The sequence below is a fragment of the Paracoccidioides lutzii genome (genome assembly GCF_000150705.2).
Source record: "Paracoccidioides lutzii Pb01 unplaced genomic scaffold supercont2.17, whole genome shotgun sequence".
In the NCBI taxonomy this organism is placed as follows: Eukaryota; Fungi; Ascomycota; class Eurotiomycetes; order Onygenales; family Ajellomycetaceae; genus Paracoccidioides; species Paracoccidioides lutzii.
Genome location: NW_015440963.1, coordinates 689647 through 716044, shown reverse-complemented (window position 1 = coordinate 716044; position 26398 = coordinate 689647). Strand labels below are relative to the sequence as shown.

At 45.9% G+C, this 26398-nt stretch overlaps 11 protein-coding genes across 11 annotated transcripts; 4 read left to right on the top strand and 7 right to left on the bottom strand.

The window, feature by feature from the left end:
- Window positions 1-197: 197 nt before the first annotated feature.
- Window positions 198-506, bottom strand: PAAG_12198 (hypothetical protein; the record flags this gene model as incomplete). Its single annotated transcript, XM_015847718.1, has 1 exon — window positions 198-506. The coding sequence occupies one exon, from the start codon at window positions 504-506 to the stop codon at window positions 198-200; it is 309 nt and encodes a 102-aa protein (XP_015702709.1).
- Window positions 507-2493: 1987 nt separating this feature from the next.
- On the top strand, window positions 2494-3051 carry PAAG_06285 (hypothetical protein; the record flags this gene model as incomplete). Its single annotated transcript, XM_002791974.2, has 1 exon — window positions 2494-3051. The coding sequence occupies one exon, from the start codon at window positions 2494-2496 to the stop codon at window positions 3049-3051; it is 558 nt and encodes a 185-aa protein (XP_002792020.2).
- A 4015-nt stretch (window positions 3052-7066) lies between these two features.
- Window positions 7067-9758, bottom strand: PAAG_06284 (Usp domain-containing protein; the record flags this gene model as incomplete). Its single annotated transcript, XM_015845845.1, has 5 exons — window positions 7067-7232; window positions 7338-7399; window positions 7492-7709; window positions 7818-8426; window positions 8576-9758. 5 exons carry the CDS (start codon window positions 9756-9758, stop codon window positions 7067-7069), a joined length of 2238 nt encoding a protein of 745 aa, XP_015700071.1.
- Window positions 9759-10716: 958 nt separating this feature from the next.
- On the top strand, window positions 10717-10996 carry PAAG_06283 (hypothetical protein; the record flags this gene model as incomplete). Its single annotated transcript, XM_002791972.2, has 2 exons — window positions 10717-10788; window positions 10832-10996. The coding sequence occupies 2 exons, from the start codon at window positions 10717-10719 to the stop codon at window positions 10994-10996; spliced, it is 237 nt and encodes a 78-aa protein (XP_002792018.2).
- Window positions 10997-11897: 901 nt separating this feature from the next.
- On the bottom strand, window positions 11898-12941 carry PAAG_06282 (hypothetical protein; the record flags this gene model as incomplete). The annotated part of the gene is made up of 2 exons (XM_002791971.2): window positions 11898-12691; window positions 12800-12941. The coding sequence occupies 2 exons, from the start codon at window positions 12939-12941 to the stop codon at window positions 11898-11900; spliced, it is 936 nt and encodes a 311-aa protein (XP_002792017.1).
- A 409-nt stretch (window positions 12942-13350) lies between these two features.
- Window positions 13351-14181, top strand: PAAG_06281 (cytidine and deoxycytidylate deaminase zinc-binding domain-containing protein; the record flags this gene model as incomplete). The annotated part of the gene is made up of 1 exon (XM_002791970.1): window positions 13351-14181. One exon carries the CDS (start codon window positions 13351-13353, stop codon window positions 14179-14181), a length of 831 nt encoding a protein of 276 aa, XP_002792016.1.
- Window positions 14182-14256: 75 nt separating this feature from the next.
- Window positions 14257-14919, bottom strand: PAAG_06280 (hypothetical protein; the record flags this gene model as incomplete). Its single annotated transcript, XM_015845844.1, has 2 exons — window positions 14257-14582; window positions 14685-14919. 2 exons carry the CDS (start codon window positions 14917-14919, stop codon window positions 14257-14259), a joined length of 561 nt encoding a protein of 186 aa, XP_015700070.1.
- Window positions 14920-15994: 1075 nt separating this feature from the next.
- Window positions 15995-17087, top strand: PAAG_06279 (hypothetical protein; the record flags this gene model as incomplete). The annotated part of the gene is made up of 2 exons (XM_002791968.1): window positions 15995-16136; window positions 16255-17087. The coding sequence occupies 2 exons, from the start codon at window positions 15995-15997 to the stop codon at window positions 17085-17087; spliced, it is 975 nt and encodes a 324-aa protein (XP_002792014.1).
- A 598-nt stretch (window positions 17088-17685) lies between these two features.
- On the bottom strand, window positions 17686-20126 carry PAAG_06278 (hypothetical protein; the record flags this gene model as incomplete). The annotated part of the gene is made up of 3 exons (XM_002791967.1): window positions 17686-18968; window positions 19031-19133; window positions 19200-20126. The coding sequence occupies 3 exons, from the start codon at window positions 20124-20126 to the stop codon at window positions 17686-17688; spliced, it is 2313 nt and encodes a 770-aa protein (XP_002792013.1).
- A 1948-nt stretch (window positions 20127-22074) lies between these two features.
- On the bottom strand, window positions 22075-23560 carry PAAG_06277 (hypothetical protein; the record flags this gene model as incomplete). Its single annotated transcript, XM_015845843.1, has 5 exons — window positions 22075-22191; window positions 22301-23002; window positions 23105-23318; window positions 23427-23453; window positions 23514-23560. The coding sequence occupies 5 exons, from the start codon at window positions 23558-23560 to the stop codon at window positions 22075-22077; spliced, it is 1107 nt and encodes a 368-aa protein (XP_015700069.1).
- A 727-nt stretch (window positions 23561-24287) lies between these two features.
- Window positions 24288-24646, bottom strand: PAAG_06276 (hypothetical protein; the record flags this gene model as incomplete). The annotated part of the gene is made up of 3 exons (XM_002791965.2): window positions 24288-24478; window positions 24516-24551; window positions 24595-24646. 3 exons carry the CDS (start codon window positions 24644-24646, stop codon window positions 24288-24290), a joined length of 279 nt encoding a protein of 92 aa, XP_002792011.2.
- Window positions 24647-26398: the final 1752 nt, after the last annotated feature.

Sequence of the window (26398 nt, the reverse complement as noted above, 5' to 3'; positions counted from 1 at the left end):
AGAGGTTAGTTCGGGGAGATTGATCCTGGACAACTCCTCACTCTCTCCCGATACCCCTTAATGGATAGAAACAAAAGTGGCTATTATTAGGTTAATGGGCCTTTCAGAGGTGACAACTCGGCCCTGTGAGAGTATTCATGGATTTGCCAGACCGATTACATGAGAGTGGACAGAATGTTCCCAAAAAATTACCAATTCTACCTTCCGATAATAGGATACCATCTATTATTAAATGTTAGTTCTTCTCTTAGCAACTTGAGTGTTTGGAAATCACATCCCTTTGGCTCGGCAATGTCGAATGCCGTCTTTCCCTCCCCATTCCTATGACCCCCATCCGCACTACGTTTGAGCAGCAGGTCAACAAGTACAAGATGGTTACCTATTACCGCTGCATGGAGTACGGAACCATGGCCAAAGCGATTGTGTTTTGGCGGGTCTGTGGCTGGTGTCGCTCCATGCTTCAATAGTAATGTAGCCACATCCCAATGACCAACAAAAGTAGCCATTTAAAGTGCACTTGTATGGCGCACATTGGAACCGCACTCCAAGAGAAGTTCAACCAACTTCCGTAGATCCACCATAGGTAAATGCAGCGCCGGCTAGCGGGAACGAGAAGAATGAGGATTCCGCATTTGGGTTCGCTCCATAAGATAAGAGATAGGAGATAAAGTCGAGGGGCTGCCCTGAAACTGAATCTATTGATAGAGGTGGTCCCACTCTGTCAAAATGCGTGTTTGCAATAGTGGGATCCTTTTCATAGAAGGCTTGGTACAGTGGGATGTTGCATATGTATGTGGCCCTGCAAATGATCGCTTGCATCACAGTAGTGTCCGGATAACGTAAGAGAAGATATCTCACTAATTCAGCATTGTGTGAAGCAACAGCTGCAGTAAACATCTCGTTGATAGAAAACCACGAAGGCTAGCCCCGTCATCGTTAGAGCATTGCTGGACGAGTTGGTCGTCTATCGAATCCATGGTCAGTGGGAAACGTGTTGAGAATAGAAACATCTGTGACAAGTTTGCAAGAAGCGATGAACGACTTGACCAGAGTCTAGTGGACTTACAGGGAGTTTGGTTTTGAAAAGTGGCCGGAATATCAGTTAGCGATGGACGTTGGATGTTTTATCTCACCTATTAGTTATCTGGTTAATTTTTTTACCCGCGCCAAGTCCTAGCAGCGCCACTGCCCAGCCAGAATAAGCTCACAGATACGGTGAGATTCTTAAAATTTGAGCGTGGATTGACTTTCAGTGAGTCGCCGCATAACTAGGTATGAATCCAACAGGTTCTGTTAATATTAAATATTCAAAAAGATTTGGACAGGGATTAAAGGATTACACTGTTTTCTGACATCAAATAAGTAGACAAATCATGAACGATACGGCTTCTCAGCAGTGTAAATAGCCGTGTAACTAACGGTGTATGTAGTTGATGAGGAAGCCCCGTTGTCAAAGTCGGAGATTTTAATAAAGGTGAAATTTTGGCGCCAGTTGCGTGTAAACTATAACAAGGTCGGACCCACTCTTCCTGTGTCAGAATACGGAGTCCAAAGATCTGACCCCTGGCCCACATAAACTGAACTATAAAGCTTTGGATGCTTGTTGAGTTTGGTCAAAATCGTTGGAGTAACTATATGCTACTCCGTATGCATTTCGCACATCCATCCGTGTTCATACAACAATAACAATTTCTTTCTTTTCTATTCTTTTCTTTTTTTTTGATCTCCTCGTGTTCAGATAAATCAAAAATAATAGGATGCTCACTTTGATAGTTTCTTGGGAGTATTTGAACCCAAACAATTGGATGACCTTAAGTTTGCAGTAACATAACTCGCCAGATGAGGTCACTTTATTTTCCATAAGCCAAAGAGGGAAGGGCTGCACATCAGTTAGCAACACTTACAATAGTTCACTAGGAGAAGAAACACTTAACATTCAACGAGATATTTTTAACGGAGCTATCAGTATCTCCCAATAAACAAGAGCCAATGGCTTTCAATGGTACCGGAATGCCTTCCCCAAGCCCGAAACTACAAGTCAGTCTCACCACATCATTCCGCCTAAAAGCGGGTACTTTCAAACCCAGCCCCAACATCGGGTGGATTTATTGATCCTACGCGGCCCGCTCCCATGGGAAAGCACCCGTGGTGGCAGCGTCAGGGAGGAAGGAGGTGTGTCTTCAGTGGTTCGAAAAAAAAATAGGGATAATCATATCGTGAAATACGAAAATAGAATCCTCCAAAAGCGATTTGCATGGGGGTTCAATATCCCGGAGCTATTCATCTTATTCTTCTCACGAATTCATGGTAGAATACCTATGAAATAACTCATCCCCTGGGTCCCGTAGCCGTTGGGATATACATGTATAGTACATGCATATATAAAGAGAAATCAACGACGTTGCACTCAAGTGGCTGATTTCTTCCAAACCATACCTTTTATTTTTATTTTATTCTTTTTTCCCTCCCTTTTGCAGAACGCACGCACAAATCATGAAGTCTCCCGCCCTCCTCACTTTCATTTTGGCCCTTCTAGTTACGTTCGTAACTCCTTTAGCGGTCCCTCAAAAAAATTCCCTCGAGAAACGAGGGCCATACGATAACGCATGCCCACCCGTAAGAACAATCTCAGGATGGATGACTTACGCGAAAGGCTGGGATGGCTCCAAAGCCGTCTTCTGGACCGCTGATTCGGATGCCAACGACGCGAAGGATTTCGCCAGGCAAATCTGCGGAACATATTACTACGACCTCATGAACGACATGCAGTGGGTCCAATGGGAAGTTGTATGCACCAACCAGGACGAGAAGGCAAAGCTCATCCCCCGCGCTTCCCAAGCGATGGCAATGGCCACGAAAGGCACCGCCTATATCATGATTCAGGAAGGGGCCTTTCACGATAGACCATCGTCGACGTGGTGGAACGTTGAATATCCGGTGCTGCTAAAGAACAATGTAAATGTCATTGCCGTGAATCCTCGGGAGCCTGGCAAGTTTGAACAAAGGCCGTATAATCCAGGAGAAAATCCTCCTCCAGTCAAGATAATCTGAGGTGGCAGAACCATAGCCATATCGCCCGAATGCAAATCGATAGACTTGGTGACGGAGGGTGAGAGGCTAGGAAGGTGGTATTTTTGTATTTTGTCGGTCTATTGCTCAACCAAGGAGTTTGGGGTTTTTTGAAAAGGGAAAACCATATGTCTGAAGATAACATGGTATGCAGGCTTGTGTGCTATGTGAGCGGAAGGTCCGAGTATTTGTTGCATTTTACATTTCTTTTCGGCGGTTATATGGCCTGTTTTGTCCTTATAAGAAGGGTAGTGCATACATTGGCGTTAGAAGCAAGAGGACAGATGAGAGTATATTTTGACAGAGTTATGCAGAGTTCTCTATATAGCCTTGCTGTAAATGGCATATACCATTTCATTACTTCTCAGAACTATCCCGACAATTTCATCCGAGAGGGGACTTACGAGCACTGTCAGACATGTGCCAGCCGTGTGTCCAAACGAATGTTTGTGCTGAGATGGGTAGACCCACTGTTCTTGAGACTCGGTGTTCATATCCTGATATTTCAACTCCATCTAACTCTCGGGTGCTACATAATCCTATTTCTTTTTTAGCTAGGCGACTCTAACCGCTACGGGTGCACTTTTAAGGGGGCTGGTTGGCTTACTCATATGTAACTAACCGACAAGGACACACTCTCGATTTTCCAAAACCTCAATTCTAACTAATATGAAGAATAGTGCCCTCGGAAAATGTTCAAAAAGTGTAGAGTATCTGCGGGAGTTAAACAGAAGAGGTGTTTAACTGTTGGGTGGAAATATGTTGAAAATCAAGAGCGCACCAAGCTAATTTCCGCCAGCGCTTAGTAAAACCAATCAATACGGTTTTTAATTAAACTACTTGTGCTTACTTCCTCATGGCTTAACTAAGGTTTATTAAGCGCAGTCATCCAAATCTTGGCATCTAAAAGCGCTAATCAATAGAGATCTGTCTGTTGATGCCATTTGATGGACATGGATATCCCCTTTTCTTGGAAATCTTGTCATCTTCTGGTAATTCAGCATGGCTGACATAGTCTCTATTTTATGTCAGAATGGAATGCTCGTAGGGACAGGGGCGGTATCTCAGCGCACTCGATCCTCTCCATCTTGTATGGGCAAGTTTCTCACCTATATACCTTGATTTTTCGCACTCAAAAAAAAAAAAAAAAAAAAAAAATATCAATATCCTAAAAACGAGAAAAATATCTGTGATGGGCGTGGCCTCAAGTTACGTCGAGAATTTAAGGGATTGTATATAGAAGTACGAGTTTATACAACCTTGAATGCGGCCTTAATGTTTGCGAGGTTGGCTCCCTTATACAGACAGATCTTAATAAAACGAATGCTAACCAACATTGTTAGGAATGTCGATATGTGGCCCCAGTGCTTGAGAATCCGTGTTACAGGTCACGTCGATTAGGACCCTCACCTTGACCTAGCTTTCCAGTTCCATGATCCTTTTTTTTTTTTTTTTTTTTTTTTTTTTGTCCCAACGTGTGATATGGAGGTTGAGCAACGTCTCCAATTCCATCTCTCGGAATACTGTAACTGTGACCAATATACCCAATATCCCCAATATATCCGTTGGATATGCCATCCCTGTCGAATCAAAGAAAATAAAGAAAACCGCGATTATTGCGATAAATATACTAAGGGGGACTGGGAGCTAGATCTAATGAATATAATGGCTAGTGGATATCAGATCATCAGATCATCAGATCATGAGAGCAGTGAGATTTTTCTTTTCTTTTCTTTCAAATTTTTTTTCTTTTTTTCTTTTCTTTTCTTTTTCTTTTTCTTTTTTCGGTTTTTTTTTTTTTTTTCTTTTTTCGGTTTTTTTTTTTTTTTTCTTTTTCGGAAGAGGCATATCTTCCAAGTTGGATGTATTCACATTCAATCTTTGCTAAATTGACTAAACAGCTATGGTGTCCTTGTGAGCCTCCAACTGCTGCTAACGACCCCTTTCGGTGCTTTTGGTGCAAGAGAAGGCATGATGTCGACACCATATATACATCAGATCCCGCCTGTGTACCTTTCTTCGACGGTATACGTATATTTTTCTCAAGTTTGTCATGTACTGCGCATATTCTAAATACTGGGATCAGATATCATGAGAGCGGTACACTTACTATCTGGCCGATACTGATGCATTTACCACTGTAGTACTTCTAATTTGCCAATCCCCTGCACCGTGTTTTGGCAAAGGATGGCGAACACCAAGCCTTCATACTTCTGTGCTGGACAGGGAGCGCCCAGCGTATTGTTACCCTTGAGGTATTATAAGCCAAATCAAGTGCTATTTGAGATATTTTTTATTGAGTTTGTTAGCTCGAAAAGAAGTGTATGTAAGGCGAGGAATAGTATTGATGAGTCGAGAGAAACCAAATTTTGCCCATAATATCGGAACTCTCCTATATGGAGCAGTTTCATGCCTTAATATATAGGGCTCACGGCTAAAGTCTCCGGAAATTAAGAATATCAGGAACTCACGCCCAATTGCCGCAATTTTCCTATTGGCCAATTTGATCCACCCGAGTGGCTTTGCGAGATCTTTTAGTATAGCATGATCGGCTTGTTGGGAAATTGGTTTACAGAAAGCTTGTTCGCCGGCAAGTTGTAGCCGGAGCTAGTCCAGTCAACATGCTGTCCGGACTCTGTGAGTAACTCAATATCTCCCCCGTAACGAAATCACCTACCTCGTCATCTGCTCAAAATAAGGAGATTGGTATTCTTTGCAGGATACCCTGTGTCAGTCAGAAAGCACTGTTTTTGCACGCTTCATGGTAACTACGGGCCCGATTAAATCAGAGCAATTGTTGCCCGTCCTCCGAGCCTACCGCCTTGCCCTGCTGCTAATATAGATAACTAAGCTCAAAAAATTAGCTCCACCAATGTCTATTCCAGTCGGGATTGTGAACGGGAAACATATATGTTTCGAGGATCCCCAAAGCGAATGTGGTTGGCCTACCTGAACAGTCCTCTGAAAGCAATGGATAACATTTGTGGTTTACCCAGACTGGAGGTTACCCACTCCTAACCCGCCGCACGCAAGGTATCTTATGTACGTTGCCATTTTCTGTTAATGCTCAGATCCCCCAGTTCCTTCACAGCATCTCGGTGACCAGAGCAAGGAAATGTCTGGCGGGGGAGAGTTTGACAGCAGTTAAAATCTTGGTTGAATATGTCGAAGACGAAAAGGGGGAAATGCTATCAAGCAACTGGACAGACATCAAATCACGAATTGATTCCTACGGGCCCGTAAGCGGACATTCCTGAGCCTTTGCCTGATCTTCCCAAATATTGTATTCGTTGTTGTACCAAAATGGTGGGTTCCCACAACCTCCCAACTGGCATCTCTCGCATTCAAGGTCTGGAGACTATGCTGTGAACCCTCTTCATTCATGGTAAATGGTTCCAACGTCTACCATAAATCACCGAATGCAAATTGGGGACTCTATCTCCTGGTAGCCATGCCCAACGTTTGTTCATTATTCTTGCACGGGTTATCTTCCCCACGGATTCTTCTCTTCACGATGACATCTAAAACAAAGCAATATGTTATCAAGGAAGACTGACAGCTTACCTGCCTTGTCGATTTGAATTGGTCTACTTATTATTCGCCAAACTGCAGAAGCGCAGTCAGACTATTATTATCTATGCAATAGGACCTATTTTATCCCAAGCTACCCGACTCATCCTGTATGCATTCCATAAAACGGAGTCAAACTTCATATCAAAACCATAGAACGCAAGCAATGCCAATGATAAAAGAATGGAAGGGGGAGGGAAGAAGGGGGAGAGAGAATCGAAAATTAGAAATCAAACACCAACCCACCCCAGCCAGCGCAACCCGCCCAACCATGACATGTTATTTAACTACCAGCAGCAAAACGCAATATATATATATATATATATTATATATAAACAGAGAAAAGAGGAGAGAGACAGAAAAGACACGAAAATTGAAAAAGCGCGAAACCATTAAACAAGTAGCAGCGAATCAATTAATGAATCAATCAATCAATCTTCGCATACGCCAACTTCTTCGGTGTCGTAAGATTATTCGACAGGCGCATGTTTGCCGTCTTAAATTTGGTATGTTTCCTCAGTTTCTTACGTGCCACCATCACTGGCACGGAGGACTTGGCGACAAGATAATTAGAGAATGAGCCGAGGAGCACGCTGTAGGTCAGAATTATTAGCCTTTCTTATGTTCGTGCATATAGAGGGGGGTAGTATAAATCGGGGTTGAGGCATAAAACGAAAGGAAAAACACGGGAGATTTACCCTTTGAGCGCGCTCCGCCCTCTCGATCCCAAAATAACCAACGTAGGTTCCAACCCGTCAATCTAATACAGCGATATTCCAGTTAGCACACCATATAACACACCAAAAGCAGACCATACCAGGTAAAGCAAAATTAAAGTGAAAATAAACTCACCGCCTCAGTAATCAAATGCTTCGGACTCTTACAATGAATAACCTCCACAGCAACCCGAACCTGTAACCTCGTCTTCCTCAACAACCTCACAACAGTCTGCGATATCCCCTCGACAGCATGCAACCTCTCCATCTCCGCCTTCGACATAGCCCGTGAATCAGTTGAGCCACTTTTGCTATCTGTCCCAGCCCCACCACCACCACCACCTCCTCCTCCTCCTCCTCCTCCTCCACCACCACCTGCTGCTGCTCCACCAACGCTGCCGCTCCCACTCACATGAGTCGACGACGTGTTCGCTGACCCGGACAGAAGTCCAGAAACCCCACTCGCAGCAATAGAACCATTCTCCCCCGTCCTCTCCGTCTGCGACCCCACCACCATCATCACATCTAGCATAGCCTTAACCCCATCCGCAATTCCCACCCCATTTAACGAATCACTTTCTCCGCTTCCTCCTCCTTTCCCCTTCTCAGCCCCACCGGCTGCCCCTTCCTCGTCGATCGCATAGACAGCAAACAGCGTATCCCCATCCCTCAAAATGGTCCCAATAGTCCATTCCAATGCATAAACACTCTCCTCACTCAAATCTGTCGCAACAAGGTACGTGCGCAACCTAATCCGTCCATTGCTCCTTTGTTCCGCCTGCTCAACTTCCTCTTGGACGCGCGTGAACTCTCCACGAACGATGGTTCGGATGACACGATTGGGTACGGACTGGTCGATGGGAGACATGTAGATGCTTAGATTCTGTGCCTTTTTGAAGTCGTAGATTTGAGCCTCGTCATCTGAGGCGGCGGGAGTGTTGGGGATTGATCCTGTGTAGTCGAAGCTGGTGGCGGGGTGGACGCCGGATTTTTTTAAAGGAAGTTTTTCTGCTGCAGAGGGGATGGGGTCGAGGAGAGATTTTACTTTATATGTAGCTGAGACGGTTTTTCCTGTAAAGGGATATGTGTTAGCTTTTTTTTTTTTTTTTTTTTTTTTTTTTTTTTTTTTTTTTTCTTTCTTTTCTTTTTCTTTTTCTTTTAACATATAGCTAATTCACCGGGATTTCACCTTTAAAGATACAAAAAGAGTATATACGTACGTTCTTCCTCAGCGGCAGCAAGAAGACTGCGCACTTTCTGCTGTCCGCCACTCTCACCAACTCCATTCTCATCCGAAGCACCTTCAGAGTCTGATTTCTTACGACTACGCCTTCGCCCCCGTTGTATTTCAGAAGTCCAATCATCATCCCCCGAACTTGAATTTTCATTATCATCGCTGCTATCGTCGTCACTGATCCCGTCGTCGCCCGAATAGTAATCCTTTTCAAGTCGTGGATCCCCAGATTCCGATACCTCATCCTCCCCCCTCTCACAACTCGTAGCCGGTTTTTGGAATCTGGCCAAAGTTCCACCAGCCCTCGACAACGCTGCGTTCGACAGTCGTCGGTACGCATGATCCAGATTAATAACCTTTCCCGTGTCCGTAACATATTTCCCCGGAGTGGGTATTGGGTTGAAGGAATTGGTATTGAGAAGTAGGCCTGCACCTGGAGATCGTGAGCGACCACCTGGGGATTTCGAATGACGACCAGTCACGCCTATGCCTCCTCCGTGTCGGATTGTGTCCCGGCCCCTTGTGAAACCAGGCAGTCCACCCAAGTCCTGTCCAGACATGACAGCTACCATGGAACTGACATGGGGGGCATTGCTACTGTGATTCGAAGATTTCTTCCCGCCTTGTGTCACTCGTTTTGGCAAGGCTTGGCTGGGGATACTTGGCAACATTTCGAACTGATACCCGTCGAGGTCCTGTTTCTTCCTTACGGGTAACGAGCTAGAGGAGGTATCTGACAAACAACGATAAGCATCCTCGTATGTGGGTGATGTTTTTGGTGACAAGGGGGATCTTGGAGACTTGGCTGATCTGGTTGAAATGGGAGAGGTGGGGGATACGTCATGGTGAGGCGGGGAAGCTTCAGCACTCTGGGTTAACCGTAGAGGCGAGGGTGAAATGGGATCAAGCAAGCTACGCACTGGAGCTTGAACTGCTGGTCGATTGGAGGATGACGCTGTGATACCGACGCCAACGCCCGCAATGGAGTTATGCCTTGGTGCAGCATGGTCTGGGGCGATATCAAGCATACTCCGGATTGGCGGGGCTGTGATGGCATGGCTAGATCTGGCGGGCTCCTGGGGACGTGAGGGGCGACCATCGAGGATATTCAGGATCTCAAGCCGTTCTTCATCGAGCGCTGCCTCCAGCGACATTTGTTTCGGAGGCATTATGGAAAAAAGAGGATGAAATTAATTAAGGGAGAAGCTGTGTGGTGTGGTGTGGTGTTGGTGAGGTGCGATGAGAGCATATGTATATGATGAGGCACGAAGGGAACGTGGAGCAGAGGAAGGAAGTATTATTTAGTTGTCGAAGCCGATCCAAGTTTAGTCACCCCACGCTCAATTAACTTAGCAGGCTGGTCGAGACCAAACTCAGCCAGAGGAGAAACGCGATGCAAGTAGCTACCGTTATATTTTATTCAATAACTATGTTAACAGCTACAAGACCAAATTCAGCGCATGAGCAAGCAATCGAGAGAGGGGAAGAATGAAAAGGATGTTCACCTCGAGAAATAAAGTCACCTTCTTACTTACCAACACCGTGACACTGACTGCGGGAGTTTAACGACGTTAGGTCTATATAGCTTCCCCAGACAGAGGTGGGAATTTGAAGCTGTCTGGTAGGCCGTAGGCGGCTCGGAGTATTTAGGTGGGGAGCAGTTCTAAGCTGCGAGTTAACGTTGACTAGCTATTCTTATTATTAGTTAGCCCGTCTGTTAACTAGTTAATTAGTTATTAGGTAGGGAGTGGCGTTGCGTTTGACCCGTCGGTACGCAGTAAGCAGTAAGCAACTAAGGGCTGCCCTGTGATCAACAGACACAGCAAGTCAAACAACAACAGACACTGGCCTCGCTCTTCTTCTGCTCCATCAGCATTACGGAACACACCGAACAATACAGGAGGAGAGTGCTATATAGACAAGACAGTGGAGAGGCAGCTGGCAGGTAAGGGCTGGCACAGACACCCCCTTCGCATACAGAGGGGCAACTATCAGCAACTGAGATACAACCATTTGAGGGAAGGCATAGAAAACAAATTGGAAACAAGAGGGAAGAGATTGAGGGAGGAATTTGCAACAGGAATTTGGGAAGAGAAGAGCCACAGTAACTGTCATCAAACTCCACACATGCAACAGCAGCACCGCACAGAGAATGAACGAGAAGTGGCTGGAGCAGGACCAGCACTGCTGCGTGTTGCTGTGTGCTTAGCCTCTGGGTAGTTAACTATCACCAAGAAACCAGGACTCAGGAGCCAAGAACGGACAAGCCGGAGCCAAGCAGGACCATCCAAGCAACGTGGGCAGCAAGGCGGGACAAGGGGAGGGGTTTGCGAGGGGTAAGGGGCAGACAGATTCCGGCAGAGGAACGGGACAGTGCAGAGTGCAGAGTGAGAGCGGAGTGGCTTGAAGGATACCCCAGATGGTGGATATTATTAACTACATCTCTGCCTGTCGACACGCTGTGTGTGCACCCACTAGGTATATATATGTATCTACATCCGTCAGCAGTCGTGCCTGCGCTGGGGTCTACGCTGTCCGACAGCACCGCTGGGGAGGAGCCTCCGTCTGCATGTCGGCAATCTCGTTAACGCCATACGGAGGAGACAACCCTAATCCTTCGCAGGTTTTTTTTATTTTTTTTTTTTATTCTTTGCTGCTGTCGGATAGGACTGATCCAGCCAGCCGTCCAGTTGGCCCTGCTATGTTGTTGTGGACCTTAAGAGCTGAGTTTTATACTCTTCCGGTCCCGATCTCTATCTTTGTGTCCCCAGGATGTTCGAGAACACTCGAATCGAATCGGATTAGGTTCGATTGGCCTGTTGTCACTTGTAGCAAAGCATACGATTCCTTTCGATCATCCGATATCCTTGTCCCGCATCCCGCATACCTGTAAGCTGTAAATAACTGCCCTCGTACCAAGCATGCATCTAATAAATAAACCAACTACCCAGACATAGAAAGATGAGAAAAAGGAAGAGCAAATGATAAACCCAGACATAGAAAGATGAGAAAAAGGAAAACAAATGATAAAACACCTTTCCCATAACCATGCAACATTTAACCCATCCCCGTCCAGAAGCGCCTATCATATCGCAATTTAAAGCCACGAGGTTCAACAACATAACATGAACAGGAAATCAAAACCCAAATTCGGCCCCATCGCCAAAGCAGGAACAGACACCGAATCAGCGGTGTCCATGTCCATGTCCACACACCATCTAGCAAATGCACTATAAAAGAATCCGGAACCCAGAGCCACGACCCCTGCACATATAGTGTCCTACACATGCCTATTGCTTTCCCCCGGCCTAGCGGGACTTCTTTGACGCTTTGCGGTTGGCAGTAGCTAGAAAGGCCTCCTCAGGCGGCTTATCATCCCCATGCCTCCCTTTCCGTTTCTTCCCTTTACTCCCCGCCCCATTCCCACCCTTAGACCCAGCTGCAGGTGCATACCTCGCCTCCAAGTCATCCAGAAACGTCGCAGCTCGGCTTCTCTGCCGTTGCTGAATAAGGGCGGCCAGGCCATTCAGATCATCACCACCATCGTCACCTCCCTTGTTCTTCCCCCCTTTCCCTTTGCCTTTCCCCTTCCCAACCCCTAGCTCCCCTGCCACCTTTTCCGCCTCCTCTGCCTCCTTCCTCACCCTCGCAATCCGCGCAACCCTCCTCCGTTCCGTCTCAGCCGTATACTTAGGCCACCCCTCGACTTTCCCCTCAGCAATAGCCCCATCAATTATCTCCCGAAACCTCTTATCATCCTCCAGAACATTACTCAACATAACCTCCTCGTAAACTTTATCCAAGTCGCCCTTCCATCGCTCATAGGCTGCTAGAAGATCATCCCTTTCCTGCTCAGATCCCTGGTATTCACTTTTGATTTTATCGATAGCGGCGCCATCGATTACCGTGGCGAATTGCTGGCGGAAGAAATCTATCCAGTTGAAATCATCGTCGTCATCGTCGAGGCTGTGGAGGGTTTCAGCTGTGCTCCCTGTCGTGTCGTAGCGGCGTCTGCGCCGGGGGTCGGAGAGGATGGCGTAGGCGAAGGCGAGCTCTTGGAATTTTTTGTGCGCGGACTCTTTGGCCGTTGGGGGGGCTTTGTCTGTTTGTTTTCTGGGGGTTAACCTTAGGTGTTTTTTACGGGGCGGAGCACAGAAAATTGAAGTGGTTAGGTCAGTTGGGATTTTGCTATGCTTTGGGGAAGGCCTACCTGGATGATGCTTCAGGGCTTGTTTTCTGTAGGCTGATTTGATCTGATCTGCAGTAGCCGCCTCATCGACTCCTAGCACTTCATATGGGTTGATTGAGGATGGTGGCTCATCTGGCATGAGCTCATCCTCTCGTGATGGCATTGTTATCCTATTGGGCTCTCTGTCACGATTGGGCGAATGGAATTGGTAGAGTTCTTTCTTATCCTGGAGGTGCGACTCTGGCTCAAGCGGGAAAAATAAGAGTATGTATTTTGAGGTCTAGGGTGAATCTGGATTACAGCAGCTGGCAGAAATTTCTATACCAAAGAATTGTTTCTTGCTTATACATTTACCATGAGATGCAACTAGTATGAGAAGAAAAGTAACGCGACTTCGCGCCAGACCCGGAATATGGAATATCCTTTCTTCCGTTATTCCTAAAGCATGACGTCACGATAACCAGTTCCAATTAATCCAATTTTCAATCCCTAATAATTCCCTACAACTTCTTTTCTACGGCAGCCTCATTCAAGATCTGATCTATAAAAATAAAATAGAAGCCCTTCTAATCATGGCCACCACCAGCGTTCCCCCCTCTATCACCCCCATCCCCTCCCACCTCAACAACCAGCAAACGCACCTCTACTACCTCCGTGCATGCCTCTCCCTCTCCCAACAATCCCCCCCAAAACCCACAAACTTCCGCGTCGGCGCAATCCTCCTCTCCCGAATGCCCACCACAATCCCCACTAATCCTCCCAACCAACTGCAATCCCACACCCCACCAACCACATACACAGACACTATCCTCTCAACAGGCTACACCCTCGAGCTATCCGGAAACACCCACGCCGAGCAATGCGCATTAGCAAAATACGCCGCTCGCCATGGTGTTAGCGAGGAGCACGTGGGTGACGTTTTACCCCCTCCACCTACGTCCGCATCATCGCAATTCCAAACCACAGACCCCCCGCGCCCGCAGAGCATAATACTCTATGTCACCATGGAACCATGCGGCAAGCGGTTATCGGGGAATAATCCCTGCGCGGCACGGATTATCCAGACGCGGACGCCCTCGCGGCAGAATACAGGGCCTAGTGCGGGCGGCACTAGACGTGGTATTGACAAGGTGTACTTTGGCGTTAAGGAACCTGGGACGTTTGTGGGTGGTTCGGTTGGGTGTAGGATGTTGACGGAAGCCGGGGTGGAGTGGGAGGTTGTTGGGGGGTTGGAGAAGGAGATTTTGAAGGTGGCGATGGAGGGGCATGAGGAACGGAAGGGAAAGGGTGGTGGGGATGAGGTGCGAGGGACGAATATTGATGATATTTCCGAGGAGGAGAGGAGGAGGCAGGATGCTATGCCGCGGAATCCGTTGAAGAGGATGATGGAGGCGGATATTTAGGTAGAATTTTAATTGTATTGACTTTAGGTTAAAAAATTCGAGTGGGATTAATCATAACGGCATGCATGAAACAGTCTAATATTGGTTTTCATCCATGATAACTCTGGACTCTAGCCGTCCCGCCCTCTTCTTCTTTCCCGTGTTCATCATCGCAGAATCTCTATTCAAAATAAAACCCGCCACATAAACACCAGCATTATTAACAAACCTATTACCGCCATTTCTGTTAAGATCATGCACACCAACACCATATCCAGAGGTCGGGCCCGGCAGTACCGTTTTAATTTCATCTACCCGACCCAAGAGAAAAGTTTGTGTCGGGCGGAGCGACGGGAGTTCCTTTAGCCACGGTTCTTTAGGTACAGTTGTTGCTGATGTGGTTTCTGAAGATGCGTTCTGCGCTGCTGGCTGTAACTTATCACCGTCCGCATGATCAGTGTCAGCATCGGAATCAACATTAGATCGACGGCAAATCAGATCCTAGCCAGGATCTATGAAAAAACAGTGTATGTCGATGGGGCATGATTTGTCTGAAGCTGGATCTTGACATTTCGGAATGTACTTTGGCTGAGGTGGAAGAGACGTTGTGGGTGGGTATGAGATGTTTTGTTCTCTTGACAGTGATTGAGAGTTGTTTGCGTTTTCATTTGGGGATGTAGAGGAAATGGTAACGGCGGTGTGGAGGAAGAGAAGTAGCAACAGATGCAGATATTTCGCAGACAATGAGACTGGGGCCATTGCGAAAGACGGTGATAAAATATAAATGATCAACTGGAGAATCAGCTTTCCTTAGGTCCATGAGACTGAAACCAGGAAGGAAGTGAAGAACAAAAGAGCAGATCGGTCAAACAAGCAAATTCTACAATGACCAATCAGACAATCAAATGATTGGAGAAACGTTATATTCATGGCCAAAGTATGCCTCGGTATACGTGCATTTCCATTTCCAGTTGGGCTTGTACCTCTGTCATTGGAAGCCAGCAAACTCAACACCCAACATATGTATAGCACTCATGCAAATGTGCAAGAAGCCCACATGGAAGGAGCCAGCAACTTCCTCAGACATCAACGTTAGGTTCTTTGTTCGCCATCAGCGTTAGAAAAGGAGCAAACCAATGTTAGGGCCTGGTTTGAGAGTCCACGGTCGAATTAAGGAGTCTGGTACCACAACACAAGATTCTGACCAAAAACAATTCCCGTCAGGTAAAGTACCAGTGACGACTCCGCAGAGCCCAGATGAACTCCATGAAATGAAATGAAAGGAGACCTCAGAGTGGAAGAAAAGATCTGTGGTGTTTTATAAATAGCGTATATATGACTATTTGTGAAGCGGGACCAATCAGTCGCAAAGCAAGAAACAGAAGCATTGTTTCCCTGTATCACAGTGGATTTCCAGAACATCGTCATCCAATTATTGTTCGTTAATAGCTGATTATTTAGAATCACTATCACCCGGTCAGTCGCCGGGCATGATGAAGCAGTGTAGCAGTGTAGCAACTGTGGCTCAGCTCTGAAAGGAAAAGAGAGATTTCCAGTGCAAGCTACTCCTTAAGAAGTGCGCAGCTCCTCGGGAGGTTTGGCGCCAAGAGCGGTCACATGACCACGCGTTTTCCCTTCCAGTTAGTTCGTCGCCAATATTTGAAGCCTATTGTAAGTAAAGACATAAGACAACCATAGATGGGTCGGAAGATGGAAGCCTGACACCAATTAGTCCCTCCAAATGATCCTCCATCATACGAAAACGGAGCATAAAAAACAGAAGAATAATCTAAGGAACAAATAGACACTCTATCAAAACCCGCACCATGAACCCATGGCAGATCACCACAACCATGGGACCCCATCCCTCACCTACTATCCCGCCTTCTGCCACAAGGTTTCGCCTACCTTCTTTGCCTGGGTGAAGATGGCTGCTGTGGACGTGCACCGGTTGAAAAGTAGGCCGGGATTCGAAGGTGTGCCATTCTCCTTATAAAGATAAAACGCTGCATACATATTATACATGCGATGCGGTATCCAATTCTTGCGGCAATCAAAGGAACCCGTGTTTATTCGTGATGTGATATTCCACAGGCCAAAATCTTTACTTTTACCTCAACCACCCAATCCAATTCATCTGCGTGGCTGGCATTATCGTTGCGCGGGAAGAACAGGAGCGCCGCTCCATCCTCGTTGTCGACGACAGCTCCGGCGCGTGTCTGGAGGTCGTGTGTTCGAAGACTGTGTCTGTGTCCACATATGGGTGCTCCTCGCGTGCCAGTATCAGTACTAGCATCGACATGACTACGGCCACTACCACCAGCAGCATCACTGGTGACTGCAACAGTTTACATTCCATTCCAATACCTCCCACCCACCAAACATCCACCACCCACAAACCCATCAACATCACCCCATTACTCCCCGGCGCTCGCGCAAAACTCAAAGGAACAATCGCCTGCTTCCGTGGCATGTTCCAGCTACATCTAGAGCGCTATGAGATGTTGCGCGATACAAATGCTGAAGTGCGGTTTTGGGATGAGAGGACTAGATTGCGGGTGCAGGTGCTTAGTGTACCGTGGGTCGTGGGGGAGGGAGAGGTGGAGAGGTTGAGGCGGGAGGCGGAGAAGGGTGATGTGGGAAGAGGTGGGGGTAAGGTTAGAGGTAGAGATAGGTGTGGTGATGGGGATATGAATCGTGACGGACATGTGATAGCAAGGAGGAAGAAGACGGAGATGGAAAGGAAGTGGGAGAAGAGGAGGGAGGAGAGGGAGGAGAAGGATAAGTTGAGGATTTTGAAGAGGTATATGGAGGAAGATGTTGTGAGAGAGAAGTTTGCGAAGAGATGTAGAGAGATGAGTGTTTTGCGGGTTGATAGTGAGTTAATGAGGCGGGGTGCGAAGGAGAATGGCGATAATGATGACTAAAACGGATGGTGGGAATGTGGATATGAGTAGGCGCTGGTGACAGTATGTATGGAGATATGATCTTCTCTGTCTGAAATGCATGCGTCTGTTCAAAAGTGAGCAGTCGAGTAATATTCAGTTTACGCCATATGTTTCTACCTGGATAGAAGCACGTTTTACACCTTTGCTCAGAGAATCTCTGCCGCACGGCCAGACGCTGGACCAGAAACAAATTGGTTCGTTGATGACATTTCAATTGACCAAAAGCAAACCAAATTCATATATCAATCAATCGTGCCTAGACAACTAAGCATTCACGCTGGAGGGAGAAATATATCAAGCAAATTGCGTATTTATCAGGACCTGTGGATAAAAGCGAGAAAAGGAAAACTTTGCCCGGGATCATCAATCATTATAAGTAACAGAAGAACAAGAAGAGATTATCCAAAATAAACCAATCAAAATATCTATATGAAATGATCCAAGAGAAATCGGACGGTGGGGAGAAGGAAATGGAGATATCAAGAAGCAGACATCAATCCTCCACAGAGATACCCACCCACCAAAAGTAAAAGATAAATGATAAATGATATCCAAAAGAACAAGACTAGCGATCTAATCAATACCCACCTCTCCACGCTGCCCCTTGATCATGGCCCCCAGGCCCCCCTCCTCCTCTCCCGCCCAACAACCCCGTCCCACCCCCATAATAATCTTCGTCCGAAACCCAACTCCCCTTCGATGAATCATCCCAATACCGGTTTTTCTCCCTTTCCTTTTCCCAATCTCGATCCCTTACCCCTTCCATATCCATAACCCTCTCCCTGCCCTCCCTCCCCCTCCCCCCCTCCTGTTCTCTCTCCCTCTCCCGCTCTCTATCCCCATTCCTCGACCTCTCATAACTCATCCGCCTATCCAACTCCCCCCGACCCTTCTCGCTATACTTCCCATCCCCACCATCCCTCCCCGCATCCTCGTAACCATAGTCATAATCCTCAAACTCATCCAAAAACGGGGAAACAGAAGCTGAAGTCAGAGATCCCGACCCGCCCGTACCGTGCTGGTGATGTGCATGCAGGTCGCTCTTGGCATGTCTATGTCCTTTGCCATACCCTCCTGCACCATCAAATGGACTGCGCTGACGACCACTCATCCCATTGATATCATGGGAGTGCCTTTGATGGTGTCGGGGGCTAGTGGATGTCGTTCCAAAAGTATCAATCTTCAATGAGTCTTTGTACGCCTTCCCCCCACCCGGCTGAATGGAGTAGGGCTGGCGTTCGCGCTCGATTGGGAGCGGTAGGGATTGTTGTTGTGATTCATGTGGATCAACGATGTTCTGAGCTGATGAGGTACGTGGATATGTCTTGCAAGCGTGTTGGTCGTAACGAGAAGGAGATGACGAGAGGGGGATGGTGGTTGTTGGTGTCGTGCCGCCAGATGGGTCGTGATAGCGCTGCGTGGTTGACCGTTGTTGCTGCTGCTGCTGCTGCTGGTAATGTTGTGGAAGTGATTGCGCTTCAGGGAATGAGGTTGTGATTGTCGCCGCCTTTGGGTTGCGAAGTAGGTCAACTTGGCAGTGTTTGCTGATGTGGCGCTCTAGATACTCTCTGAGAGTGTAATCAGCAGATCTAGGGAATAGGCGGCGGGATATCTCTTTAGGAAACCGCTCCTTCCTGTTGTTTGGGTTGCTGATTGGCATTTTCCGTACGGTCCGCTGGAGACGGGCGAATTCCTGGTCTGGATGCGTCTGGATCATAAGAGTGGCCCAGCGCTCAAATCCGCAGGGTGTAAGTCCTGGTATTTCTGGTTTCGAATCGAGACTGTCTTGGACAAGATGATGCTCTGCACGGACCTCACGATATAGCCGTGATATGTTGGAGGTTTGATCGTCAAATATATCTGTTATTTAATGGTTAGTTCCAGTGATTATCCAGCAGTTATCAGGAAAAAGGTTTTTTTACCTCTCCAAGGATAAGAGTCTTCCAGCACATTCATTTCTTCATAGTATTTCTGCATTTTGGCAGGAGTAACTACCAGAGAGTTCCTTGGAGAATATTCCTCAATCTAGCAAACAAAATTAGACTTTGAATCCAAACAAAAGCCACCAGTTACTTAAGTCCCCATTCTTACCAAGTGGACGGCAATACCCCTCAGCAACTGCCCCAACTTCGCAGTAGGGTTTCCTTCTCTATCAAAAAGCTGGCCCCATATCTTCTCCAACGTTGTCTCCTCCGTTGCGGTAGACAGCCGTATAGGGCCTCTTGGACGAGCTCCTTCGTGGCCAAATCCTTCATGGCCAAATGGAGAGCTATTCGGATTCTCAGGTACGGGGCTTGACCTCGGACTCCTATGTACGTTTTGGCCGTAACGTGACTGGGGGTGTTGGGGTGGAGGAGACGAATAGTAATGCACAGGTTCATCCGATGGTTTGTCCGGGGATGGCGGCGTATAGACTTGGCCAGATGCGGCAGAAGGGGAATAATTGGACTGGTTCAGGCCTGGTGGGGGTTGTCCATACGCTTGAGCAACGGTTGGAGCGGGAGATGAATGGAAAGGTTGCTGTTTGCCTTGGTTATGACCCTCGATGTTAACGCCCTTCAGTTGTTGAATGACGGTAGCGGCGATCTGGGAAACAAGATCAGGGTTTAGGTAGGGATCTGCCTTGTTAACTGCGGCATTGATGGCATCGTTTACTAATATATTTTGATGCTGTTGTTGATAATATAAAGCTTGATCTGGGGGGTATGACCCGGGGACGTTAAGGTTGGTATTTGGCGGAGGTGGAGGGTGTTGGAGGGGTGGTGGATGCTGCTGGGGCAGCGGGGAATGATACTGTGGCTGATTCTGAGGGAGGCGTTGGGATTGGGCTGTATTCTGCTTTATCTCAGGCTGGTAGCTGTTGGGATAAGTGGGGTGCTGCTGATAATAGGGATCTGGATTTGGTCTGTGAGGCGGAGGTATCGAGGGACTGGAGAACTCGACGGGATTGTTGCTGGAGCTGCCAAACCCTTGCTGATGCTCATACGCATGTGAGTTTTGATAGCCGTCGTAAGACATACTGGCAACAATTTAAGGTTGGCTGCCGATGGGAAACGTTGTAAAACAGTGGGTTTTACCCTGTTTTTCGAGCAGAAATTTGCAGATCCTGGTGGTAGGAGGTTGAATTTTTAAGGGCCTCAAAAGAACCTCTCCAAGTAATACAGGTTATTGCTTGAATAAAATGGATAGATAACGTAGGAACGTCCAGGTAAGCTCCCGTATTTGATGAAAGACGTTCTTCTGGATAGACCGGGCAGTTGGCGAGTTGGATTTTGTTGAGATAATGAATGATGCAGTAGTTTAACCAAGAGGAAATTCAGAGCTGTGATGTAAAGTGAAGCGAAGTGGGGCAGACTGGTCAACGCCCAACTTGCGGCTCAACGGCCACCAGAAACATTCTATTATATTTGAATATAACAACGAAGATATATCTATTAGATAGGATAGACCATATTAAAACCTATATTTAATTCAAAATCGAGATGATAATCAAATTGAGTGACCGAAATATATAAATCAAAATGTAGAACATAAATAAGAAAGTAATAAAGTTAAGATTTTAAAAAACCTTTTCGTAAATGTATATAACTTATTACTGAATTAACTAACTACTAAAAGATTTACTTAAAAACTTATTAAATTTAACTTTCTTATTCTTAATTTACGTATTTAATTAAAAATATGAAAGTGTTAATAATTATTTTTTAAATTATTATAAAAATTAATAAAAAGTAATTAAAAGTTTATAAGAATATATTTAATTTAATTGTTAATAATTCCTCAGTAAAATTAGTCAGAATTTATAAAATAGAGAAAATTTTACAATTTAAAATTAATTTATATATTTATAAAACTTTTCATAAAATTATAAGTCTTTTTTTTTTCTAAATAGAGACTAGTAAAGTAAACTGATAACAACATGTTACATTAAAGTAGTTCAATAAATTTCATATAGTAATAATAGCAGTGTAATCTACATCTTTCTGAGAGAGGAATTCAGCTTCTGTGAGCTTGAAATTCACATTATTTAACATGATAGTAAGGTTTGAAACTTGAGAATGGTCAAATAAAACATTTCCTAGAAAGTAAAAATCATATGCATTGAGTGATAACCTGTGTTGGTGATCAGTCATGTTAATAATTAACTCATGAAAACAGTCTTTGAAACAGACAAACGTTGACGATAGAAAGAAATAGATATTTTAGAATAGCAGAGACACAGAGATTATTGTTACTCAACAAATCATCCATGGTCTGCTAAATATTGGCGGTAGATATCCATGTATATAATTATACGCAGAATATCAGATATCTAGCAGGTGCTTGTTGGGGATGCTCGTGTGTATATATTTGTTTCGACGGAGAGCACAATGTCATTGATCAAGTTGGTAAGCTAATATCCAGACAAGCATTATCCGTGGTAGAGATTTAGGTTAGTTCCGCCGTATCCATAAAATTTTTCTATGGGACTGATTTTAGGTTAGAGAAAACCAATGATATTATATTATTAATATGCTTTTTTTTTGTTCTTTTCAGCAGCTAAACTTTAGCTTGAATGGGAAAGTTGCAAAAACAGAAATTGAAACAATACGATTTGGGTTCCCACCATTTATTCACCGTGATAAAATGTATATTTTTTTTAAAAAAAACAAAAAAAAAAAAAAATTTATACGCTAGCTGTCTGTTCTCACTGGCATCAAATCATGATAACCACGGTCCAGGTTCTCTTTGAGTGGCAACCCGAATATTACTTTCCATCTCCGCTTTCTCTGGTGTTACATGGTGCAAAACAAATAGCAGGACGCAAGAAGTAGCATAAAACATAAAGCACGGAATTAAGCTGGAAACGAGAGACAAGAAACAGATCTCATGTTGATAAAAGAGTGTGCCTTTCAAGCGAGCAACCGGCTATCCCGCAAATCAACCACTTAGAATATCATCTCGAAACTAAATTGCCACCGTCCACTTACATATATTTTTGGAGATCAACGTCGGATTCATATTCATCATCCGATTCAACGGTCCTCTCAGTTGGCCTAGGCCGGTGCATGGTTGGCGCCTCGTTTTTCGAGTAACGTGTGCCCTAGATTTTATTTCCACAATTAGAACATCTGCACAAGGGCGTGAGAACGTGGTGCACGGCAGCATGCGTAAGAAACAAGAGTAAGTGAATATGAGAGAATACCACCAACAGAAGTCTTTGCAAAACCGGGGTTGCCTCTTTTCTGTCTTTCCGCGGCTGCCTTGCTGGCCATCTGGCTACGAGCACGAACTCCCAACATCTCCCATCCGCTGTGCACACTCGGAGGGGAAGCTGGTGCTTCAGCAGTCCGGATATGCGGCTTGCCCCGCGGATCGAAGGCGATGAATTCATGTTCGATGTGGAAATCTCCGTCCTGCCTGTCCTGTTCGTTGGAAGATTCAGCTAGCTCGTGTTTCTTTAAAGAATTGGACACCTCGCGTGCCTTAGAAATTTCGGCTAACTCCCGATTCTTAAAGGATTCGACCGGATTGCCTTCTTTGGTCAACTCGCGTTCTTCAGACGTTTCGGACAGCTTATCTTCCTCAGAACCTTCGGACACCCTGCGATCCTTAGAATGTTTGGCCAGCTTGCCTTTATATCTTGCATCAATCCACATTTCACCGCCGTCGATGCCATGGTCATCGGTGTTTTGGATTGCAGTAGTTAGGTTGACAGGATGGAAGGTTTTCTGCTCCTGGATTGCATTGTCGGTGGTGGCAGGGTTACTCGTTGGTGCAAGAGCATGACGATTGCCTCCTTGGTTATGGGTTATGATAGTGGCTGCATAGCTACTCGCATTTTCGATCGCCTCTCTAAGATCTTCTGAAACGGGTTCCCTATCCAAGTGTCCCTGGACACAGTTTTTGCATCGCTGTATTTCCAAAAGAAATGATAAAGATCCAATCAGCAAGACAAATGGTGGCATGGTAGGATTTAAATCAAAATTCAGAGGATACATATGAGCAAAGCTTACCGCGCTATCTGGGTCGTGACGCTGGGTTTTACTAAAGAACTCCAAAGCCATAGTCGTGTCACAGACGCAGCAGGTGAGTTCAACAACCTGGTTAGTCGCACAATTAAAGCAGGTGGCGAGTCTTTCATTGGTAGTGGCATTGGAACTCTTTTCGAGGATACATCTGCGAAGCAGATCGAGTTGGCGTTTGGAGAAAGCTGACTGAAAGCGGGTCCTAGTGCACATCCTGCATCGTATTCTTTTTTTATTTTTATTTTTATGTTGATATGACACAGACCATTTACATAAACACTGCTTAGAGTTGGGAGAAGGGTTAACTCACGTTTCAGGTAGTTTGATGGAAGCGATGCTGTAACTCGTTTAGCAATCCTTTCTTCACGACGTAGGAGAGTTGAAATGTAGGTCTTACCACCGGTTATGGACGATGTAGTCGAAACGGCGATTCCGGGGTGCCATGGCTCCTAAGATTGCTTCTTGATAGATTCTGAAAGGAACAGGACACGGATGATGAAGGGGAAGATTTGGAGCTGCAGCAAAGTCAAGGAGAGATGGATGAGAAACTCAGGCAGTTTTGAAACCTAGAGGGCACTTATCCCCAGCAACTGAGTGTTGTTGAGTAAATGAAGAAGGTAGAAGAGGATTGTTGTATTCTTCAGTGAAAGATTCGTGTTGTGTGGTCTTTTTGAAACGGTGAAGGTATATCAAATTACCACAGTGAGAGCAGAGATGTCCAATAACAAGCTGCCTCTCAGAGGCTGGTATATAACAACATCTCATGTACGGAGAATTTTCCATCAAATGGGACAAACTAAGCTTCAAGCCAAAGCTTACACTTCTTTAATAAAGAGACCTGAAATCCCTCCCATTCATCCAAGTAGAAGATCGGGGAAGTCAACCTCATAACCTCAGTGGTTCGCCCACAAGCTCGACGAGACAATGCATATATTGTAAATGTTGATAGATCCATTGGCCCTTGGAAGGTAATTTTTCAAATCCTGATATCGGCAGTTTGAACTTCAATCCGAGAACTTGAGGAAAGTTCTCGAAGTTAAATCGCAATTCTGAAGCGTTTGCTAAACAAACGGCAGTTGGCTGAGAAGAGGATAGCTGTACACGACGGAGAGAAACATGCAGAGCTCAATGCACAGTTGTCATTGCAAAGCATATACCGAGCTCAAGGTTATCAAATGACCTCGCAGAGGGCAATAAAACACAACCAGAGACAGACGAATTGGAATAGCGGCAAGAGAGCCAGGCCATCTCCGGTATAAATGCTGTTAGGAAGAAAAGCTCCAAATTCCCGGGAACATCGTCGACAACCGTTCAAGATTAATCTGGTGCAATAATCCTGCGGTTCTGGAGTAGCTTGAATTGCTAAAGGCATTAGGTTAACTACTCCAAAGGTTATCACTCGATAGGCGTTTGAAAAGTGGAAGCCCCAAAAATCCTAAAAACAATTGGGGGAGTCAACCATTAGGAGAAAATAATACCTTCAGATTTTTCAGGGAGTCGATGTGGTGGTGTGAGAGTGTCGAGCTTCATGGTTGGAGACGTGGAAATACACATTTACTGGAAGGCTGTTGGATTGATCCGCCGATCAGCCAACTAGTTAACTATTCCCTCAACCCGCAAGGCTGTGTCTGTAGTTTCTTCGTGTCCTCGGACAACTCTCTTAACAGGCACTAGGCAGAGTGAACGTCCGCAAGCGACATGGATGCGTCCCTCTCGTTTTCAAAAATGAATGCATGTGATCCAGTCTGGCTTCTTGACAGAAATCGCAAGATGGCTTTACTATTATTAGTTGAACCCCAATTCCCCGCGACTGGGCACAATCCACAGGGCAGCCGTTGAAAGGAAATGAACTCTGCGATGATTTATGGTAAAGCCAGCTGGAATTATACCTCTAGCTACCTTGGTCCTGTATAGTCCACGATTTAAACGTGCAGGAGATACATGGATCTGGCATATGCCAACAGATAAAAATATCGGGAGACTGGGAATCCACTTCCGTGATTCGGATGGGTTCTAATACTGGTTCTCCTGCTCGCACGACTTAGAGAAATCGCGAAATCCCTAAGGTAACGCCACTTGAGGGTATATTTACTACAGGGACTAGCACAGCCGGCAACAGTTGCCCCAAAACAGAGAGTTTTAAGAATGGAGCAGCAGAATTGAGGATTCTTCAATGCCGTTCCACCAGTGGTTTTTAACCGCCTCTGTTATCACGAGTTTATGCTGTTGACGGCAAGGACGCAAAGAGGGCCGGGGAGGCGTCGAACCCTCAGGTGGCGATCCAGCCCCGCGCTGTTGGAAAGAATGAAAAGCTCTATGACAAGAGTCAGGTGAAGATATCTCGGTATGATACAGCAAAGCAACAGCAGGTGCTGACCGAACCACTATTAAAGCGGTTCCATCTGCTAGGTGGTCCACCTGATGCGATCAGAAACACCCCAGGGCCTGAACGAGACCAGCCTTCCAGCCGTCTGTTGGCGAGATACCATAGAGGCTTCTCGAATAGAAGTGTTCGATTGCCTCTAGATAAAATACAATCCCAGTCTTCATTCCCAACGCGCAGGTCTTCGTATATAGGTATCGAACTTTCCCGCATCGTTGCCGTGGAAGAAATACCGAGATGAAGCCGCGCAAGGACCTTATTAAAAGATCGATGAAGTTTAGAAAACCGAGATGCAACTAGACTCCGATTACATACATAGGCCATGATTTTAGCGGTATAATTCTGCAAAGGGTTGCAGTCATTTTTGGCAAAGATGGTGCAACGTCGAGCTGTAAAACTGTAAAACTGCTTGCTTCCACCGCTTGTTTTGTATTTTTTAAACACCCCTGTGCCTGTCTTTACCGATATGACGCTGAAGAATGCAAGTGGTCTCTTCCCCCTTCGGACCAGAATTGCCGGCAGGACTCGATCATTGGCAAAAATTGAAAATCGGCGTCCAAATGGGGAAAATCTCTGGCAGGCGTTCGATAAAGAAAAGAAGAAACTGAAGTGTTACATTGCGGTATTGTGCAAATCTACTTCAAAGAGGCTAGCTATCTTTAAGTACTTAAAATATTCACGGTCTTGGGCTATGATTATTTTTCTAAACCGTGACTGCTTACTACTCTTCCGCGTCCAGCAACCTCACTCAGGCTTCGAGCACCAACGCTGAGTTCTCTACATAACTAAGTTACCCCCCCATGGCTGGCTCAAAATCAAGCCGATACTTTGGCCCCTGTTTGACTACTAAGCATGGCTCTTTCTGTCGGACCCTTCCGTCACGTGCCATATTTTCTAAT